Genomic DNA, 22704 nt, shown 5'->3' with positions numbered 1-22704 from the left:
TCACGTCTTCACCTAAACAATTTGGAAATCAACCAAATTACCTTAACTGTCTTTTAAGCCATATTTTCAGCCTATTCTACCTAACTCTTAAAAATATAGTAAATCCCACAAATTTCATTTACTTTTCAAAAACAAAATATTATTTTATGAATTTTAAAGCAATATGTGAGAACTGTAAAATAATTTGATCAGCAAACAACCGTGAAATACTAAACCTAAAAATCATGTGCAATTCCTCATCGACACACAAAAACCCTCCAAACTGGAAATTATGGCCTTCTAGCCCCTGAAATAAAAGCTTTTAATATTTTGGCCTGTTCTTCTCATGTGCAAGGATATGTATATATGTGTGGGTGTTTGTATCATAGTACACAGACCCTCTATAACTTACATATATTATAGAAAACATTCTAAGTTAGTAACTTCACAATTTGGGAAGTAACACTTTCTCTATTTGCTCTGAATTTTTCTGGCTCTCTTTAGGAGTGTGACCTCATTTTAATATCCCCAGTTTTTCATAAATCATTCCATATCTACCCATTGCCAGTCAAGGTCTCATTGACCTTCTTCACTTTCTTCTTGGTACTTGCACAGAGAGATGCCCTTAGAATTGGGGTCCACCTTCTTCCCTCTCAATAGTTCCTACTACAGATTTTTCAGTGCTAAAATGCTCAAATTTGGATAGTGAGACAGTGTGAACCTCATTTTAGCCATCACCATGCCATCATTTGTGCAGTTTAGGAGATCTCTCACAATGCTAATCTTACCAATGTGGTTTTAAGATTTATCCTATGTTCAGAGGTTATGCATCTGTTTGTGAGAGGTATGTAGAGTTCTGAGAATCAAGAGAGGATTCTTTCCTCTTGAAGAAAAGCAAGGGACCCACAGCAAAGTTTAGCATGGTCTGCCACAGGTGGAGAGTCACACGGAGAAACTGAGAGCTAAACAGAAACAGCTGTGCTGGAGCCCTCACCCAATTCTGAGTAGGGGCCACCATTTAGCAAGTTAGGGACCTGAGGTTCGTGGTGTGGTTCAGGTTGTTTGGGGCAGCTATTCAGGTTAGCAGAAAAGGGATAAGGTAGTGGTTATGATTCTGGGTAGGCTTCAGGACAAGCCGGGTTCTAATCCTGACTCTGCCACTTGCCAGTGGTGGGATATTGAAAAACTCATTTCTCTGTTCTGAGTCTCACTTTCTCTATTAGCAAAACAGGGATAACAGTGACTACGGAGTTGTTTGAGGATCAGTTAACAGAGTTGTTTGAGGATCGCATGAGACAATGTGTGAAAGGTTCATGGGTCCTGAGATAGAATGTTTGCTTAATAAATTGGTACTGTGATTGCTATCAGCACTGAATTCTTTTTCTTTTTTTTTTTTCAGTACGCGGGCCTCTCACCATTGTGGCCTCTCCCGTTGTGGAGCACAGGCTCCGGACGCACAGGCTCAGTGGCCATGGCTCACGGGCCCAGCCGCTCCGTGGCACGCGGGATCTTCCCGGACCGGGGCACGAACCCGTGTCCCCTGCATCGGCAGGCGGACTCTCAACCACTGCGCCACCAGGGAAGCCCAGCACTGAATATTTTAATAACCTCAAATAATTATTTATGAAACTGAGCCTTTATTGGAAACAATTCCTCCTCATGTGATAGGTTAAAGTATGCTTTTCTTACAGAAAAAAGGAGTTCACTGATGGACCATATAGGATTGTAAGAGGTATACAGGGGTGAGGTTGCAGAATTTGACGATCTGGAACTTGATGTGTCAACTGAAAGTCTGTTTTGAATGTTACCATTAGGAGGGAAAACTTTCATATTTAAGAATGAAATTTTCCATCCCCAGAAACAGAAAGTGAAGCTGGGCATATTGAAACAAGAGGAGAAGCTTATCCAGGGTTTTATTCTCACATATGGATGCCCTGAATGTTATTCTAGACCATTAAATGGAAGTTATCTTAAGCGTTTATGAAGCACTTTACATCGCTGAACTCTGCTCACAAACAGGTGCTTCTTCCCTTGAGAAAGGAAATCTCCTTCATTCTTGCAGCAAACTCTGGGAGGTTCAGTTTGGTCTGAATCTGGACTCCCTATGATCCTGTGGTGTAGATATAATCAACACCAAGCCTATTTTACAGAGCTGAAGAGAGCTTGAGAGGCTCAGTGACTCTGTTGGATTTATACCTGCTGGGGCTGCATCTCTGTGAATAACACTAGCCTTCAAAGCCATGGTGAAGAGATAACAGTGCAGTAAAATGAACAATCTAGCACGTGGAAGACAGGCAGAGACTGATGGGATCTGGTAGCACTGATTTATAACTCAACTCATCTTTTATGAAAGATCTTCAAGAAAGTGTTAAATTTTATCACTAACTATGCCTAATCTGAGTTTAACAGATGCAGTTGGGAATGCAAGAAAAAAAATGCAATAATGACAAGGAAAACCTCAGCCAAACTAGTTTTCTGTGATCTTGCCATCCTTCCTGAGTTCATGAGGCCTCCTCCCCTCACTGGGCAAGAGCCCAGTGCCCTCAAGGCTTGCCCTTCTAGGTCTGTCTATCATCTGGATGTACAAATGATTGACGGGACTGAATGAGTCCCTCTCCATGTAAGGTGAGAACTCAAAAGTGCCAAGACATTAAGATTCAGATGGCAAAATTCAAGTCGTCAGTCAGAAGAGAGAAGAAAGTTTTCAGAGGTCTCTGCATTGTTTGGAAAATCTGCTATGCAAAGTCTGCCCCAATTACAGCCCTTTCAGACAACTTGTTAATAATTGGGGCCGTGTTCAAGGGCATAGAAGTTCCTTCAGAAATTTTATGTCTGCTTAATTCTATTCCTAGTTGCAAGGACTTAATATGGTTCCAGATGCCCATCAAAGGAGCACTAAGGAGAATCAAGATTGGGGCTGAATTTGGGCAAAACAGGTAGAATTGAGAGGTACAAGGGGAAAAAATTGAAAGCCAAATAACTCTTTCGTCATCTACATAGGCTCGTAGATCTAGGGTGCTCTCTAAGGTAAGATTAATATGGACATGAATATGAAAAGTAAAAGATGAATGACTGCACTTACCCCTCCCTCTTGTTGTGTCTGTCATTTAGCTTATACTTGTCTTGCGTTCTGCTTTGGAAGGAGCTAATCATGCTTCAGTACCTGCTTCCAGTACCCAAAGTGCTAACAAGTTTGAAGAGCAAGTTTGAGGTTGGTTTGTTCACCAAAGATAAAAATATCCACTTGTTGCCTAGAATGTGTGTTTGTGGGGAGAAAAGTAGAGGGAAAAGATGTATCGGGAGAAGAAGGAGAGGATGTAATCTTTAAGAATCTCTTCTGGTATCAACTAGTGTCTGCATTTGAGGTCATTTTGGAAGTTTTAAAACCTGGGGTTGGGGGTGAATTTGAGAAAAAGGGCTTTTTCTCTCTCCTTGGAGATGTTTTATTACATTTGCCCTGGAGGGTCTTTTTTTTTTTAAAGAGAAAGGAATGTATCACCCAAACTTCACAGATTTGTAGTTAAGTGGTCTCTGGGGTGGAATGGAGAACACATATTCACATAAATGCTCTGAAGACAATGCTTATTAAGCTCTATCCCAGTGGCCAGGTCCTCCGATCCCCCAAGGCTAATCAAGATCTCTTCTGGTACTTGGTGATCAAACTCAGGATAGCAGCAGAACACAAAGGATAAGATAAACACTTACTCTGTAGAAGAAAACACGATTGTATATCTATATTTATATCTATATCTATATCTATATCTATCTATCTATATATCTTTTTAGAAAGTTACTTCTTGTTTATATCTATATAATATATACCCCCAGAAATAATTGTATTGTGTATACACGTTGCATATAAGTATGCAATGTGTATATACACATGTATTCACATTTACTTTCTTCCACTCCTTCACAGAACCTCTTTGGCCTGAAATATGTTAGATGAATGGGAACTCAATCTTATCAAGCTCCTACCATGTGCTAAGCTATGCGCTAACTGTGCTGGGTGCTTTATGTGTGTTAACTTACTAAATACTCCAAAATCCCCCTTGAAGAGGAGGAAACCGAAATTTGGAGAAGCTAAATAAGTTGCTCAAAATCTTATAGTTAGTTAGGGATTGGTTCAATATTTGAACCCATGACTATGTGACACCAAATCCTGCATATGAATATATGGTACATGTTGTTGTTTTCTTTATTATATTTGTTGTGATGATTGTGATCAGTGGTCTTTTTTTTAAATAAATTTATTTATTTATTATTTATTTTTGGCTGCATTGGGTCTTCGTTGCTGCGCATGGGCTTTCTCTAGTTGCGGTGAGCGGGGGCTACTCTTTGTTGCAGAGCATGGGCTCCAAGCACGTGGGTTTCAGTAGTTGTGGCACAGGGGTTCAGTAGTTGTGGCTCGAGGGCCCTAGAGCACAGGCTCAGTAGTTGTGGCGCATGGGCTTAGTTGCTCTGTGGCATGTGGGATCTTCCCAGGCCAGGGCTCAAACCCATGTCCCTTGCATTGGCAGGCAGATTCTTAACCACTGCGCAAACCAGGGAAGTCCCGTGATCAGTGGTCTTTGATGTTACTACCATGACTCACTGAAGACCCAGATGATGGTTGTCATTTTTTAGTAATAAAATATTTTTATTTTTTAAAATTAATTAATTAAAAATTTTTTTTTGTATCTTTTAAAATATTTTTAATTTTTATTTAAAAAAATTTTTAACATCTTTATTCTAGTATAATTGCTTTACAGTGTTGTTAGTTTCTGCTGTATAACAGAGTGAATCAGCTATATGTATACATATATCTCCATATCTCCTCCCTGTTGTGTCTCCCTCCTATTGTCCCTATCCCACACCTCTAGGTGGTCACAAAGTACAGAGCTGATCTCCCTGTGCTATGCAGCTGCTTCCTACTAGCTGTCTATTTAATATTTGGTAGTGTATATATGTCAATGCTACTCTCTCACTTCGTCCTAGTTTACACTTCCCCCCTCCCCCGCCACCACGTCCTCAAGTCCATTCTCTACGTCTGTGTCTTCATTCATGTTCTGCCCCTAGGTTCCTCAGAACCATTTCTTTTTAGATTCCATATATATGTGTTAGCATACAGTATTTGTTTTTCTCTTTCTGACTTACTTTATATGACAGACTCTAGGTCCATCCACCTCACTACAAATAAATCAATTAAAAAAATTGTTAATTTAATTAAAATTTTAATTAAAATTTTAATTAAATTAACTTAAATTTAAATAAAAAAATAATTTTAATACATTTTTTAATTTTTAAAATTAAAAATATTTTTATATCTTTTAAAATATTTTTAAATTAAGGCATGTACATAGCTTTTTTAGACATAATGCTATTGAACACTTATACACTACAGAATAGTGTAAACATAAATTTTATGTACACTGGGAAACCAAAAAATTCTTGAGACTCCCTTTACTGTGATTTCCACTTTATTGCAGTGGTCTGGAATCAAACCCACAATATCTCCGAGGTATTCCTGTATTCCCCCAGGATTTTCCCCAAATAAATCGACAATATCTCTCAAGCTTGGGAGGAATAACGTCTCTTCTAAAAGGTTAGAGTTTGCACTTGTTCTCCTGGAGCATGCTGATTTTGAATCTAATAACAGGCTGGTAGCAATAAAGCCTGGTTTGGTGGGTCTTGACATAAATAGGCATCCTCTTGCAAGGCAATTGCTTCACATGAGGTTAAGAAATGCCACTGAGCAAGGAATGGCTAGTCTCTTCAGAGAGGTTAAGAGGGATTGCCTCATGGCTAGAGAAGCTCAGGGTAATTCGGGAGTTCAAGATTACCAGCTTCATTTGAGCCTACTAATAAGTCCCTGGTCTGAATCTCAGGGTCTTGTTCTTTTTCAAACATGTCATTACATTAACTTAAGAGGCTCTGCAACCCGCACAGTTAAACTGGGTCCTGATTTTAAGTCTTATCGACCCTGAATCTAAAATAAATAAAATATTTATTTTAGTTAGAGAGGGTGTGGGGAAAATGGAACCCACCTACACCGTTGGTGGGAATGTAAATTGGTGCAGCCACTATGGGAAACAGTATGGAGGTTCCTTAAAAAATTAAAAATAGAGTTACCATATGATCCAGCAATCCCACTCTTGGGCACATATCTGGAAAAGACAAGAACTCTAACTTGAAAAGATACACGCACCCCAATGTTCATAGCGGCATTAGTTATAATAACCAAGACATGGAAGCAACCTAAGAGCCCACTGACAGATGATTGCTTTAAGAAGATGTCACACACACACACACACACACACACACACATGCTGGAATATTAATCAACCATAAAAAAGAATGAAATATTGCCATTTGCAGCAACATGGATGGACCTAGAGAATATCATACTAAGTGAAGTCAGTCAGACAGAGAAAGGCAAGTATATGATATCACTTATATGTGGAATCTAAAAAATAATACATGTGAGTAATACAAATGAATCTATATACAAAGCAGAAACAGACTCACAGATATAGAAAACAAACTTATGTTTACCAAAGGGGAAAGGGAGGAGGGAGGGGCAAATTAGGAGTATGTGATAAACAGATACAAACTACTGTACATAAAATAGTTAAGCAACAAGGATTTACTGTATAGTACAGGAAACTATATTCAATATCTTGTAATAATCTATAATGGGAAAGAATATGAATATATATATATATATATATATATATATATATATATATATATATATAACTGAAAAAAAGAATTAAAATAGCCTGTATTGGGCTTCCCTGGTGGCGCAGTGGTTGGGAGTCCGCCTGCCGATGCAGGGGACGCGGGTTCGTGCCCAGGCCCGGGAGGATCCCGCATGCCGCGGAGCCGCTGGGCCCGTGGGCCATGGCCGCTGAGCCTGCGCATCCGGAGCCTGTGCTCCGCAATGGGAGAGGCCGCGGCGGTGAGAGGCCCGAGTATCGTAAAAAAAAAAAAAAAAAAAAAGCCTGTATTGCTAGCTTTATACATATAGCTGGCTATATACGTGTATATATATGCATAAAATAGAGGCACTCCAGTTGTCTGGGAAGTGAGCTGAGGGTTTAAAACCTCAAGCGTATCGACTTTTTGCTGTAAGCTCTCTAGTGGAGTCAAAAACAAACAGGCCATCTAGTCGTCATAGTAGTCGTCATTACTAACATAATGATCAAGTGCAGCAGTTGCTTGGTTTTCCAAAGTTTGCCTTCAGTGAAAACTTCATCCGAAGCAATTATTATATAAGCAACATATGAGCAAAGTCCTTATCTTGTCTTCTAGATATGTGTGTTTCTAGCTTCATCAACTGGAATACTAAAGAATGCACTGCATAGATCAATTACAGTAAAGAATTTACTTCCGGTGGGAATGGATGTTAGTAAGTATGAAGGTAGGAAAAACAGGGTGTTGAGAGATAACAACTTTGTTTGTCGCTTGAAGGTTGTTTATTGCTTGAAGGTCCTGGACAAACCTCCACCCTTGGCCTTTAGGTTTTCTCACTGGTAAAATGAGGTTGTTACAGGGGCTAGAGCAAGAGATAATGAGGCCTTGAACCTTGTAATCTTCTATTATGGGCTTTATGCCTTGAAGGACTTCTTGACTTACAGGGTATTGATTAATTCTGAGAAGACGTTTTGAAGGATCTATTTGAATCTTGATTGGGAGATGCACTGTGAATTTTGCCAACATCAGTTGGAGATTTTGCCCATAAGGAGAATGGTAGTTAATTCGATAAGGACAAATGATCAGTGTTTCCAGAATCAGCTCTAGTACTGTCACAGATGGAACAAATAAAAGATGTCAAAGTGTCATTTAATTTACCTGGTTGGTTAGTTTGATGACTACTGTCAAATTTTAGGATTATTTCCCCCTTTTGGGAGAAAGAAATTCAAGCATGATACTTCTCTAAGAACTCTCAACCTAATAAATGGGTGGGGTGCAGGAACTAAAGAAAAGAGGGTGTGTATCTCTCAAAGGGCTTAAACAATAGGGGATAGGTTCAGAGACAGGAACCTCCTGAGGTTCATTAGAGATCCCCACTATTTGAACTGTTTTAGGACTCCAAGGCAGGGGCTGTTTTATAATAGCAGGGCTGAGCACCCAGAGTGTGGCTCTGGTGTCATCTAGGACTGGAAGAGGTTCATCTCCAATCTGGAGAAATGTTTCTCCAAGCCAATTAAGAGGGAGGGTTGGGAAGAGCCCCTGTAGTTGCTGGAAAGATCTGTTAGAGAGCTGCAAGTACTTAGATTTATAACAATATTTTTTCCAACGTCATGGCTCTTTGCAATAACAGAAACTAGAAGTGTTTGGCTTCATTTACTAGAGATGAAGGTTAAAAATTATGGTGGTCTTTCTCTTAGGTGACTCATCTAGTGTATGAGAGAGCTGGTTTGCCAGATTAACTAAATCTGGGGTGGACATAGTTTCTCATTCTATCCTGGTCCTTTTTACTGGAAGAGAAAGGTCCCAGTTCAGTCCATAAATAAACATAGAGTTAAAGCTACCCAAGTGGAATTAACATCTGAAGGAAGACCAGAATTTTCTTTAAAAATAATCTGAAGTTGATTGCAATAGTTTTGAACAGGCTCATCAGATTTTTGTGTGTAAACCTGAATTTCATTCCAATCAACAGGTTGTTATTTAAAATTTTTGCTGCAATTTTCATTATATCAATGGTTAAGGAATTTTCATTTTATGTGTTAATCAACACATAATTTCCTAATGGCTCATTTTGAGTTTAAGTCTTATCTAGTAACTCCAAAGAGTCTAATATACTCTAATGTTTTCCAGAAGTATAATGTTCACATTATTCATAAGTAATTAGTGTTCCTAATAATATTAATCTCATAATAATAAAAAATTGACAGTGACAGCAAAGGTAATTGTTTATCAAAAATCACTATGCCAAGATTTTCTGAAAATGAAAGTCTTTTTAAAACTATGTCCAAATTAGTTGGCATTTTAATTAAAACATATAGTTAGCTTGTATTTAATGAAAACATATAGTCAGCTGGGAACAATAATAATATACATTACCATGCATTTCTAATAAACTGGTATCAGAATATTACAGTTGGAGGTATTTCTTCAGAGACAAATGGGAATTTAAAAATCAAAACGGTAATCTGTCCTATTTGAATAGTGCTTACATAATGGTTTTCATATGGGTTGTATATCATATGATCCTCCCACAAATATACAATGTTGACATGTTTAGGTGCATCTCACAGATGAATGAAGGGCTTATGTGAGATCAGTTGAGGGTCACAAGACCACACAGATGAAAATAGGCAGGATTCAATCCTATGCCATGTGATAACATTATCACTTTTTTTTTTGAAACTATGATGCCCACTCTTTGAGACTGTTCTTTCATTATGTCTTGATGCCTCTTTTTAAGAATTAAACAGTATGATTTTTTTTAAAATGGTACTGTGAATGTGTAACTTACCTGTTCTCAATTACATTAGCCTTCTGAGAATGTATTTGTTCATTAATGTTATTCAATGCTTACAATATACTCAGTAAATTCCCCATCTCCCTGGTCTGGTTTTTTTCCCAGAATTAAACTGCATGAAAGTATCAAGCTCAGGTACTTGAGGAGCTCATGGTAGAGTGATTAGAGCACGATGAGCATACAATGTTTTTGAGGAAGGTCAATTACTACTGCAATGCTGGGTTCTCATGTGGATTTTGGTCCCCCAGTCACCTCTTAAAACTCACCCTACGGGCTTCCCTGGTGGTGCAGTGGTTGAGAGTCTGCCTGCCGATGCAGGGGACACGGGTTCGTGTCCCGGTCCGGGAGGATTCCACGTGCCGCGGAGCGGCTGGGCCCGTGAGCCATGGCCGCTGAGCCTGCGCGTCCGGAGCCTGTGCTCCGCAACGGGAGAGGCCGCAACAGTGAGAGGCCCGCGTACCGCAAAAAACAAAACAAAACAAAACAAAACAGACAACTCACCCTACAAATTAGGCATACTTCTACCAGGTGGTAGCAACATTCCATAGTGGGGCTAAACTAGTAGGCATCTCTGAACATAATGGTTTGTTAATAGTTATCTCAGTTGTAACCATGCTGTTTGGGTTCTTATTTTTTTTTTTTTTTTTTTCTCGGTACGCGGGTCTCTCACTGCTGTGGCCTCTCCCGTTGCGGAGCACAGGCTCCAGACGCGCAGGCTCAGCGGCCATGGCTCACGGGCCCAGCCGCTCCGCGGCATGTGGGATCCTCCCAGACCGGGGCACGAACCCGCGTCCCCTGCATCGGCAGGCAGACTTTCAACCACTGCGCCACCAGGGAAGCCCGAGAAGATAGGCTTTTTTGCAGTTTACCCAACTACCCAGGAGAAAGTAATGCTCATTCATTAATAATAACTAAATCTAGTGCTTAAGATGGGGATTGGCACAAGACGAATAAAGCAAAAATGATCTGGGGTTTACAGTAAGCCAAGTGTTAAATAAAACTTTGCAAAGAAGTTTATTCATCATGGAGCATATACACAGATCAGATATACATCAAACAGAATATTTTTGTCACTAAAAGAATCAGATATTTTATAGTTATTTGAAACAGGACGAGGTACATCTGTCTCCAGGGGGCGGCTAGCTAGCTGGAGATAAATTCACTTTAGTAACATTACCACAACTCAGGGTGTGGTGCTCATTTTGCAACGTCTGAAAACCTTTTCCAGATGGCCTGAAGTTAACCACGCTCAGAATAGCTGGCTGCATACGCCAGTGTGCCATTTTTAGTTTTCAGTGAAGAACAAAGCCCCCAAGTTTGTACTTGTGCCAGTGGTACCATTTTTCCTCTAGCTGAAGAAACCACGTGGAAAGGCAAATTACAATTGAAAGTCTGTGTGTAGAGACAGGAATCAAAGCAAAGTGGATAACGTATATCAACGTCTGATGTGCCCGGCTACCGCATCCAGATAGGCTGAGGCCCTGGGCCAGGGAGCTACCAATTTTTCTCCCCAAGCATTCATTTTTCTGTCTTCTAAGTGACCATCTTCCCTTTTAATCAATATATTATTTACAGATTGACTAATTGACAGCTTTTCCTTCTTTTGATCTAAGAAATATTTTGCCTCTAAAATGCCTGATTTACACATTTTAATTATCTATTGTGATCTTGTTTTGTGGCTTGTTTTTTAACATTTCCAGAAACCTGAGTAGTGTCCATATCTACCTTCTACATTTCCCTAATTCTTTGGTAGGTATATATGATTACCCCCACTCCCCCATACACACACTCATTCACAGATTAGTAACTGATGCATTAAATGAGCTCTGATGAGATTTTCAACTTTTTTCTAAAGATTACTAGTCTCATGTTTCTGACCTTAAACCTCGGCAAACCTAGAGTTTGCTTGTTTTGCGCTGATCCACACGAATAAGGAAACATTTGCATTTCACTTCCCTGTGTCCAGAAAACGGATCTGGATTTCCCTGACCTACAACGGAGCAGGGAGAGTCTGAGGTCTTGCCTTCAAGGAGATAAAACATGTATCCCAGAATTCTCCCATCATCTTGATCTACCACTATTATCAACCAGGGTTCTTGGCCTCCTTAATTAATAGAAATTGGTCAGAGGCCAGACAAGAAATTCAGGAAAGGCTTTGTTGGGGCCCCTGCTGCAGCACAGGGGAGTGAGAACAAGCAAGAGATTCCCTTGCTTGCCAGCTCCCTGAGGGGGGGGCATGGGGGCGGGGCGAGCTTGTTCCTTATATGGGTGAAGGTAGGGGTGTGTCCAGGGGTTGGGCTGGAGCGGGGTCGCTTAGGTGGTTTGCCCACCCCTTAGGTGGAGTGTTGTGTGCAGGGGGCATGCACAGTACCCTACTTTTGCTCTGGGCTCTTCAAAAGTGGCAGTTGGGTTTTTTGTCTCTTTGTATGTTTTGTCCAGAATTTGCCCTAACTGTGCATGCATGCAGTTACTTTTAGTCCCATACAGTTTCTTTGTATTTTGTGGCCCAAGGAAAGGTGTGTCCCCATGCGAGCGTTGCAGCACTGCCGCAAAGGGTCCCAGGTCCCAGCCTGTCTCAAGACTACTTTCTCTGAATTTTTGGTGCATCTCCTTGTCTGTAACATCTCCTAAATAACTGGGGAAGAAAAACCAACTGTTTAGTTTTGTTTTTTTGGTTTTGTTTTTGTGGTACGCGGGCCTCTCACCGCTGTGGTCTCTCCCGTTGCGGAGCACAGGCTCCGGACGCGCAGGCTCAGCAGCCATGGCTCACGGACTCAGCCGCTCCACGGCATGCGGTATCCTCCCAGACCGGGGCACGAACCCATGCCCCCCGCATCGGTAGGCGGACTCTCAACCACTGCGCCACCAGGGAAGCCCCCAACTGTTTATTTTTGACTTTTGCTGGTTTTATTCCATCCTCATTCTTCATGCTTCCCTATCCCTTTCTAATGATGGCCCGAATCTCCTATGTGCAATACCACATATGGATCTGGCCAGGGACGAGATTCCCTTCATTCCTACAAGTAAAGAAATAGCCATGGCGGGCTCTTGCAGTCATGGCTTGGAGCTGTTATAAACTGGGTGTGGCAGCATCTCCCATCAGTGTTGCCAGACTGGATGGCTGGCACCATCTGGTTGGAAGACAGAAAAACCACACACTTTGGTGGGACCACACTCTAGAAATAAACAGGCATCTGGGATCCAGGGAGACCTCACGGAAGAACAGAGGTTTCATCTCTCTCCAAGTTCTTCTGAAATAGAATCACGATGTCTGACTGGACTTATATATCAACATAAGTAGAAAAACTGGCATGTGTAAAGTATCACGTTGATATTGTATGGTATATTCTTTATTCTAATAAAACCTCTTTTTTATGCAAAGGAAGGCTGGGTTGTTTTCATCTTACGGAATCCTTAAGGAGCAAAATTGATCCACATGGACCAGAGGGAGGAGATCCTTATATCAGATACACAGTAAAACTCATAGTCCATTTTCTAACAACTATAAGCTAAGGAAGCAGCATAGCAGGGATCGTTTCACCCTTCAACTTGATCCCCAGTCTAGAAAACAACCTCTCTGGGGTTGAGAAGTAGCTGGGAGGTGTCCTTGAGCCTAATCAAGAAGAGGTGGGTTCTGGGAAGTCCTGCATCTCAGCACTCCTACCAGTCCAATCTTTCCTTTACTTATTTCATGTATCCTGTGACATACACTATTTATAATTTGCTGTTATCATCTGTGCTATCTGTCTGGATGACACTTTTTTTTTTTTTTCTTGCAGTTCCTCTTTTTACCCAAAGGCAAAGCAAGTATTCCTTCTCTGTTTCACACTTTTGGTGTCTGTGGCTTCCAGATCTCTGAAGTTTCTGGAATTGTTTTTCATCATATGTGCTATTCCTGGTAGTTTTTCAACAGAAGGTCATATGTGAGATTTTCCTGCTTTGGCCAGTTAAACACCTTTGAGGAAAACTCTAGCCTTCTTTATTCATTTGATTTAATTTTGTTTAACAATTACAATTAGGTGTAACTCACTGTGAAGGGGAAAATATTTGTTAGTTTGAAGTTAGTTTCTGTCCTCAGCCATCATTGCTTGAGTGGGATTGGTTCCAACTCTGGGTTTCAGGGTTGAACCCCGACGGGCTTAGGACAATTAGAAAATATCTGAAATGCAAATCAAAACCACAATGAGGTATCATCTCACACCTGTCAGAATGGGTATCATCAAAATTCTACAAATAATAAATGCTGGAGAGGATGTAGAGAAAAAGGAACCCTCCTACACTGCTGGTGGGAATGTAAATTGGCGTAGCCACTAAGGAGAACAGTATGGAGGTTCCTTAAAAAACTAAAAATAGAGCTACCATATGATCCAGCAATCCCACTACTGGGCATATATCTGGAAAACACACAGAAACTCTAATTCAAAAATATACATGAGGGCTTCCCTGGTGGCGCAGTGGTTGAGGGTCTGCCTGCCGATGCAGGGGACGCGGGTTCATGCCCCGGTCCGGGAAGATCCCACATGCCGCGGAGCAGCTGATCCCGTGAGCCATGGCCGCTGAGCCTGTGCGTCCGGAGCCTGTGCTCCACAACGGGAGAGGCCACAACAGTGAGAGGCCTGCATACAGCAAAAAAAAAGATACATGAACCCTAATGTTCATAGCAGCACAATTTACAATAGCCAAGACATGGAAGCAACCCAAGTGCCCATCGACAGAAGATTGGTTTAAGAAGATGGGTTATTACTCAGTCATAAAAAAACAATGAAATATTGCCATTTGCAGCAACACCCGTGGACCTAGAGAATATACTAAGTGAAGTAAGTCAGACAGAGAAAGACAAATATTATATGATATCACTTATATGTGGAATCTAAAAATAATGCAAATGAATGTATATACAAAACAAAAATAGACTCACAGATGCAGAAAACAAACTTATAGTTACCAAAGGGGGAAAGGGAAGAGGGATAAATTAAGAGTATGGGATTAACAGATACAAACTACTGTACATAAAATACATAAGCTTCAAGGGTTTACTGTATAACACAGGGAACTATATTCAATATCTGTAATAACCGATAATGGAAAATGATCTGAAAAAATATATAACTGAATCACTTTGCTGTACACCTAAAACTAACACAATATTGTAAATCAACTATACTTCATCTAAAAAAAAGAAAATATCTGATAGCCATTGCAGCTAGCTTAGTGTCGAAGTGAGGGGTATAGCCCAGTCAAAACCAGGAAGATGCAAGGAGATGTTTGCTGGGCCTTTTGGGAGAGAAATGTTTTTCTCTTCTGTGGAAGCTACAAGAAGACATGCTCTCTTCTTTTGGATGATGTGAAGTGACCCTGTGAGATCTAGAACTTGTACAATTTTGTTACCACGGGATGGAATATTTCTGCATAAGGCAAATGAAACAGAAACGAAGAGACTGGAGGTTTATGATACTGTTTGAGCCACTGGATCACAATTTCTCTCACTACTTGTTTTTTTTTAAGCTTTCAAATTGCACATCTTTTATGGAATAGATCAATTATAAAGGTTATTTTTTAATTGCCAAAAGGTACATGAATGAAGTTAAAATGAAGAGAGAAACGCACTGGTAATTCCTGTTAAAGAGTAAAACCTACACGGAAATTATATAAAACAGATTGATACTGATCTACTAACTGACACATTAAATTGGATGTAGAGTATTTAAACTAAGCAAACAGGTGGCAGAAAGCTCAAAGAAACTAAGAGGCTAGCAGAATGGTACATAAATAACCAGCAAGCCAAATATACAGGAGACAGAGAAAAGAAAACAATACAGTATATATCTGTGACTCTAATATCAATGAAATGAACTGCATTTTAAAAATGAAGCTTTAGTCATTTCAAGAGTCCAAAATATGTACCCAGTACTATCCCTCAAAGAAAGATCTGCATTTAATTACTTGTTAAATTCTTCACCAACTTCCACTTCTACAGTCCAACATATTATGACTACTTCAGTTTTATGAGCTAGATTCACTTGATTGTTTTGATCAGTTTTTTTCCTGTCATTAAAAATGAAAGATTCCTGATCCTGGAAATAATTTTGTAATATAGACCAAGAATCAAAAAAATATGATTCTTTTTGCAAAAGTCAACCCTATTCTTAATATATTAATTACTTACTGCTGTGCAAGAAATTGTTACAAAACTTTGTGCCTTGAAACAAAAAGAGATATTTATTATCTCATCCAGTTTCTGTGGATCAGGAATCCGGGGCAACTTGGCTGTGTGGTTCCGGCTCGGGGTCTCTCATGAGGCTGCATTCAGTAGTTGGTCAAGGAGTAGGCTTCTGAAGCTAGATCGAGGCTGGAGGATCCACTTCCAAATAGATCTCTCACATAGCTCGCAAGCTGGTGCCGACTGATGGCAGAGAACAATATTCTCGGTTGCATGGGTTAGCCCTGTTATATATAGGAAGGGTCTACGTAAGTTCAAGGATCATTGGGGACCATTTTGAAGGCTGCCTGTCCCCCTCATTAGAAATGTTTCAGAGTAACTATATTCGAAACATTCATTGGAAATTTGGAAACAATTTATATGCTACGTGAAGAAAATGGTTAAATACGTTAAGGTAAAGTCAGGGGTCTATTACAATGCACATGGAGGAAAATAATATTTGTAATGCACTCATGAGGTTTTGATAATCAATCCACAAATTTAGGGACTCAAGAAATAATTTTTATTATTTTTCCATAACATTATTTTTCCTTTGCCCTCCCCTTACTTCTCTACTGGGAAAAAAATTGGTTAATTCAAGGGGCCTTCGCTCTTCTCCCTACATTTGTGTCTAAGTTCTAGAGGGCTTGAATGATGCCAGGACAACGGGGGCTCAGGTCCTTGACCTCTCTCCATAGCAGCATCTCCTGAAATATCTATTGCCTCATCAGATTCCTGGCTGTCAAATCACAAATGGAATTCTGCTGCTGAATGCCATTTATCCCCATCATCAAGACATGTTAGATCTGATGACTATTCGTAGCTACTCTTGGTTCAATGGGAACTGTTGAGGAGACTCTGTAGAACCCAAGCCGTCACTTCCCAGTGGACCTGAAGCACTATGATTACATTCTCTTAAGTTTCTGCCTGCCGACCCAGCCTCTATCTGTCTTTTGGTTAGGGTCTCTCTGTTCTTGGTGTCTCTAAACTTATTTGATAGCTGTGCTATTGCCCTTGGGCTGTGTCTATAAGCCATCCTGAAGACTCACTCATGTTTTTGACCTCATCACGTCTGCTTCAAGCTCCTTTTGCTGTCACATCTCTTCTCTGAGGCTCAAAAACCTAACAACGTATCTGCTTGAAATAAGGGAATGGTTAGATATGTGGGGAAGAATATATTAGGTAAAACTTTGAAAATATTTCAAAAATATTTCCTTTAAGCTGTCACATACAGCTAAGTGCAAAATTTAAAAAGAGGGTTGGATGGGAATAAACCAAGAGGTTAAAGACATGTTAGAAGCATGAGCAGACCTTATTTCTAATACATCACAACTAATATATTAGAAATAGGCTGGCCTCTTCTATCCCCTCTAAGACGTCCTTCCCATGTAGTGTCTGGGGAGAGAAAAGCCAGACCTTGAGGATCAAAGGACAATGGCTTAGTCTACCTTAGTGTCTTGGCTACAAAACAAAAATTACTTCTCTTCTTGTACATTTTGAGAGAGAAGACAGCAAAGTGGGGTGAAGGGAGGTGGAAGGACTCCTCGGTGTGTGTTTTGGGGAGATCAGTTTATTAACTTTTCAAAGTTTCCTACACACTTCGCCCAGTTCTCCCTGTTTTTTCCTCCTTGTCTCTCTACCCTTGTCTCTACCCTTGCCTCTACCCTCTCATTCTCCCTTTCCTTCTCTTTCACGCCTTTAAACCAAACAGTTGAAGCCATGGGAGAGAAGAGAACTATTTATGTTTCTTATTCCCGATTCCAAATCTCTGTAAGGTCCTTCTGAATATGATCCGTCGATGCAGTGCCATCCTAAAGTAAAAAACAGAAACCAAAAACGCATTCAAGATAGGATGGTAGAGAGTTGAGACTCACTCTGCTGTAAAGAATCAGACACAGGGAGTCGGGAAAAAGTCTGGACCTGCCGAAGAAGCAAGAGACTTTTTCTTCCCTATTTGTTTCCTGGTGCGCGAGGAGAGGGGATTAAGAGCGCTGCTTAAAGGAGCTCCAGAGACGGGTGCGAGCCGCGGCTAAAAGCGCGGACCCCAGAGACGGGCATGAGACACTAAGGCTGCTGCTGCCGCCACCAAGAAGCCTATGTGCGAGCACAGGTCACTCTCCACACCCCCCTTCCGGGGAGCCTGTGCAGCCCGCCACTGCCAGGGTCCTGGGATCCAGGGACAACTTCCCCGGGAGAACGCACGGCGCACCTCAGGCTGGTGCAACGTCACGCCGGCGAGTGAGCCAGAGCCCCCGAATCAGCGGCTCCTTTAACCCCATCCTGTCTGAGCGAAGAACAGACGCCCTCCCGCGACCTACACGCAGAGGCGGGTCCAAATCCAAAGCTGAGCCCTGGGAGCTGTGCGAACAAAGAAGAGAAAGGGAAATCTCTCCCAGCAGCCTCGGGAGCAGCGGATTAAATCTCCACAATCAACCTGATGTACCTGCATCTGTGGAATACACGAATAGACAACGAATCCTCCCAAATTGAGGAGGTGGACTTTGGGAGCAAGATTTATGATTTTTTCCCCTTTTCCTCTTTTTGTGAGTGTGTATGTGTATGCTTCTGCGTGAGATTTTGTCTGTATAGCTTTGCTTTCACCATTTGTCCTAGGGTACTATCCGTCCGTTTTTTTGTTCTTTTTACTTAAAAAAAATTTTTTTTCTTAATAATTATTTTTCTATTTTAGTAATTTTATTTTACCTTACTTTATTTTATTTTCTTTTATCTTCTTTCTTTCTTTCTTTCTCTTTCTTTCTTTCTTTCTTTCTTTCTTTCTTTCTTTCTTTCTTTCTTTCTTTCTTTCTTCCTTTCTTTCTTTCTTTCTTTCTTTCTTTCTTTCTTTCTTTCTTTCTTCTTTTTCTCCCTTTTATTCTGAGCCGTGTGGATGAAAGGCTCTTGGTGCTGCAGCCAGGAGTCAGTGCTGTGCCTCTGAGGTGGGAGAGCCAACTTCAGGACACTGGTCACCAAGAGACCTCCCAGCTCCACGTAATATCAAACGGCGAAAATCTCCTGGAGATCTCCATCTCAACACCAACACCCAGCTTCACTCAACGACCAGCAAGCTACAGTGCTAGACACCCTATGCCAAACAACTAGCAAGACAGGAACACAACCCCACCCATTAGCAGAGAGGCTGCCTAAAATCATAATAAGGCCACAGACACCCCAAAACATACCACCAGAAGTGGACCTGCCCACCAGAAAGACAAGATCCAGCCTCATCCACCAGAACACAGGCACTAGTCCCCTCTACCAGGAAGCCTACACAACCCACTGAACCAACTTTAGCCACTGGGGACAGACACCAAAAACAACGGGAACTACGAACCTGCAGCCTGCAAAAAGGAGACCCCAAACACAGTAAGATAAGCGAAATGAGAAGACAGAAAAACACAGAGCAGATGAAGGAGCAAGATAAAAACCCACCAGACCTAACAAATGAAGAGGAAATAGGCAGTCTACCTGAAAAAGAATTCAGAGTAATGATAGTAAAGATGATCCACAATCTTGGAAACAGAATAGAGAAAATACAAGAAACATTTAACAAGGAACTAGAATAACTAAAGATGAAACAAGCAATGATGAACAACACAATAAATGAAATTAAAAATACTCTAGATGGGATCAATAGCAGAATAACTGAGGCAGAAGAACAGATAAGTAACTTGGAAGATAAAATAGTGGAAATAACTACTGCAGAGCAGAATAAAGAAAAAAGAATGAAAAGAACTGAGGACAGTCTCAGAGACCTCTGGGACAACATTAAACACATCAACATTCGAATTATAGGGGTTCCAGAAGAAGAAGAGGAAAAGAAAGGGACTGAGAAAATATTTGAAGAGATTATAGTTGAAAACTTCCCTAATATGGGAAAGGAAATAGTTAATCAAGTCCAGGAAGCACAGAGAGTCCCATACAGGATAAATCCAAGAAGAAACATGCCAAGACACATATTAATCAAACTGTCAAAAATTAAATACAAAGAAAACATATTAAAAGCAGCAAGGGAAAAACAACAAGTAACAAACAAAGGAATCCCCATAAGGTTAACATCTGATCTTTCAGCAGAAACTCTGCAAGCCAGAAGGGACTGGCAGGACATATTTAAAGTGATGAAGGAGAAAAACCTACAACTAAGATTACTCTACCCAGCAAGGATCTCATTCAGATTAGATGGAGAAATTAAAACCTTTACAGACAAGCAAAAGCTGAGAGAGTTCAGCACCACCAAACCAGCTTTACAACAAATGCTAAAGGATCTTCTCTAAGCAAGAAACACAAGAGAAGGAAAAGACCTATAATAACAAACCCAAAACAATTAAGAAAATGGGAATAGGAACACACATGTCAATAATTACCTTAAAAGTAAATAGATTAAATGCTCCCACCAAAAGACACAGACTGGCTGAATGGATACAAAAACAAGACCCATATATATACTGTCTACAAGAGACCCACTTCAGACCTAGAGACACATACAGACTGAAAGTGAGGGGATGGAAAAAGATATTCCATGCAAATGGAAACCAAAAGAAAGCTGGAGTAGCAATTCTCATATCAGACAAAATAGACTTTAAAATAAAGATTATTAGAAGAGACAAAGAAGGACACTATATAATGGTCAAGGGATTGATCCAAGAAGATATAACAATTGTAAATATTTATGCACCCAACATAGGAGCACCTCAATACATAAGGCAAATACTAACAGCCATAAAAGGGGAAATCGACAGTAACACATTCATAGTAGGGGACTTTAACACCCCACTTTCACCAATGGACAGATCATCCAAAATGAAAATAAATAAGGAAACACAAGCTTTAAATGATACATTAAACAAGATGGACTTAATTGATATTTATAAGATATTCCATCCAAACACAACAGAATATACATTTTTCTCAAGTGCTCATGGAACATTCTCCAGGATAGATCATATCTTGGGTCACAAATCAAGCCTTGAAGAAATTGAAATTGTATCAAGTATCTTTTGTGACCACAACGCTATGAGACTAGATATCAATTACAGGAAAAGATCTGTAAAAAATACAAACACATGGAGGCTAAACAATACATTACTTAATAACGAAGTGATCACTGAAGAAATCAAAGAGGAAATCAAAAAATATCTAGAAACAAATGACAATGGAGACACAATGACCCAAAACCTATGGAATGCAGCAAAAGCAGTTCTAAGAGGGAAGTTCATAGAAATACAATCCTACCTTAAGAAACAGGAAACATCTCGAATAAATAACCTAAACTTGCACCTAAAGCAATTAGAGAGAGAAGAACAAAAAACCCCCAAAATTAGCAGAAGGAAAGAAATCATAAAGATCAGATCAGAAATAAGTGAAAAAGAAATGAAGGAAATGATAGCAAAGATCAATAAAACTAAAAGCTGGTTCTTTGAGAAGATCAACAAAATTGATAAACCACTAGCCAGACTCATCAAGAAAAAAAGGGAGAAGATCCAAATCAATAGAATTAGAAATGAAAAAGGAGAAGTAACAACTGACACTGCAGAAATACAAAAGATCATGAGAGATGACTACAAGCAACTATATGCCAATAAAATGGACAACCTGGAAGAAATGGACAAATTCTTAGAAATGCACAAATTGCCAAGACTGAATCAGGAAGAAATGGAAAATATGGACAGACCAATCACAAGCACTGAAATTGAAACTGTGATTAAAAATCTTCCAACAAACAAAAGCCCAGGACCAGATGGCTTCACAGGCAAATTCTATCAAACGTTAAGAGAAGAGCTAACACCTATCCTTCTCAAACTCTTCCAAAATATAGCAGAAGGAGGAACACTCCCAAACTCATTCTACGAGGCCACCATCACCCTGATACCAAAACCAGACAAGGATATCACAAAGAAAGAATACTACAGGCCAATATCACTGGTGAACATAGATGCAAAAATCCTCAACAAAATACTAGCAAACAGAAGCCAACAGCACATTAAAAGGATCATACACGATGATCAAGTGGGGTTTATTCCAGGAATGCAAGGATTCTTCAATATATGCAAATCAATCAATGTGATACACCATATTAACCAAATGAAGGAGAAAAACCATATGGTCATCTCAATAGATGCAGAGAAAGCTTTTGACAAAATTCAACACCTATTTATGAAAAAAACCCTCCAGAAAGTAGGCATAGAGTGAACTTTCCTCAACATAATAAAGGCCATATATGACAAACCCACAGCCAACATCGTCCTCAATCTTGAAAAACTGAAAGCACTTCCACTAAGATTAGGAAGAAGACAAGGTTGCCCACTCTCACCATTTTTATTCAACATAGTTTTGGAAGTTTTAGCCACAGCAATCAGAGAAGAAAAGGAAATAAAAGGAATCCAAATCGGAAAAGAATAAGTAAAGCTGTCACTGTTTGCAGATGACATGATAGTATACATAGAGAATCCTAAAGATGCTACCAGAAAACTACTAGAGCTAATCAATGAATTTGGTAAAGTAGCAGGATACAAAATTAATGCACAGAAATCTCTTACATTCCTATACACTAATGATGAAAAATCTGAAAGTGAAATCAAGAAAACACTTCCATTTACCACTGCAACAAAAAGAATAAAATACCTAGCAATAAACCTACCTAAGGAGACAAAAGACCTGTATGCAGAAAACTATAAGACACTGATGAAAGAAATTAAAGATGATACAAATAGATGGAGAGATATACCATGTTCTTGGATTGGAAGAATCAACATTGTGAAAATGACTCTACTACCCAAAGCAATCTACAGATTCAATGCAATCCCTATCAAACTACCATTGGCATTTTTCACAGAACTAGAACAAAAAATTTCACAATTTGTATGGAAACACAAGAGACCCCGAATAGCCAAAGCAATCTTGAGAACAAAAAACGGAGCTGGAAGAATCAGGCTCCCTGACTTCAGACTATACTACAAAGCTACAGTAATCAAGACAGTATGGTACTGGCACAAAAACAGAAAGATAGATCAGTGGAACAGGATAGAAAGCCCAGAGACAAACCCACGCACATATGGTCACC

At 40.0% G+C, this 22704-nt stretch overlaps 1 protein-coding gene across 1 annotated transcript in view; it reads right to left on the bottom strand.

Moving 5' to 3' along the window:
• Positions 1-22704, bottom strand: part of LOC309826149 (uncharacterized protein) — a gene marked incomplete at both ends in the record, with an annotated part of 50713 nt that overhangs the window by 25789 nt on the left and 2220 nt on the right. The window contains 1 exon segment of the mRNA XM_082660114.1: positions 2739-2874. Coding sequence (XP_082516240.1) covers positions 2739-2874 — 136 coding nt within the window.

Source organism: Grampus griseus (genome assembly GCF_964374135.1).
Source record: "Grampus griseus genome assembly, chromosome: 8".
NCBI classification, from domain to species: domain Eukaryota; kingdom Metazoa; phylum Chordata; class Mammalia; order Artiodactyla; family Delphinidae; genus Grampus; species Grampus griseus.
This window is presented reverse-complemented; position numbering and strand designations above follow the sequence as displayed.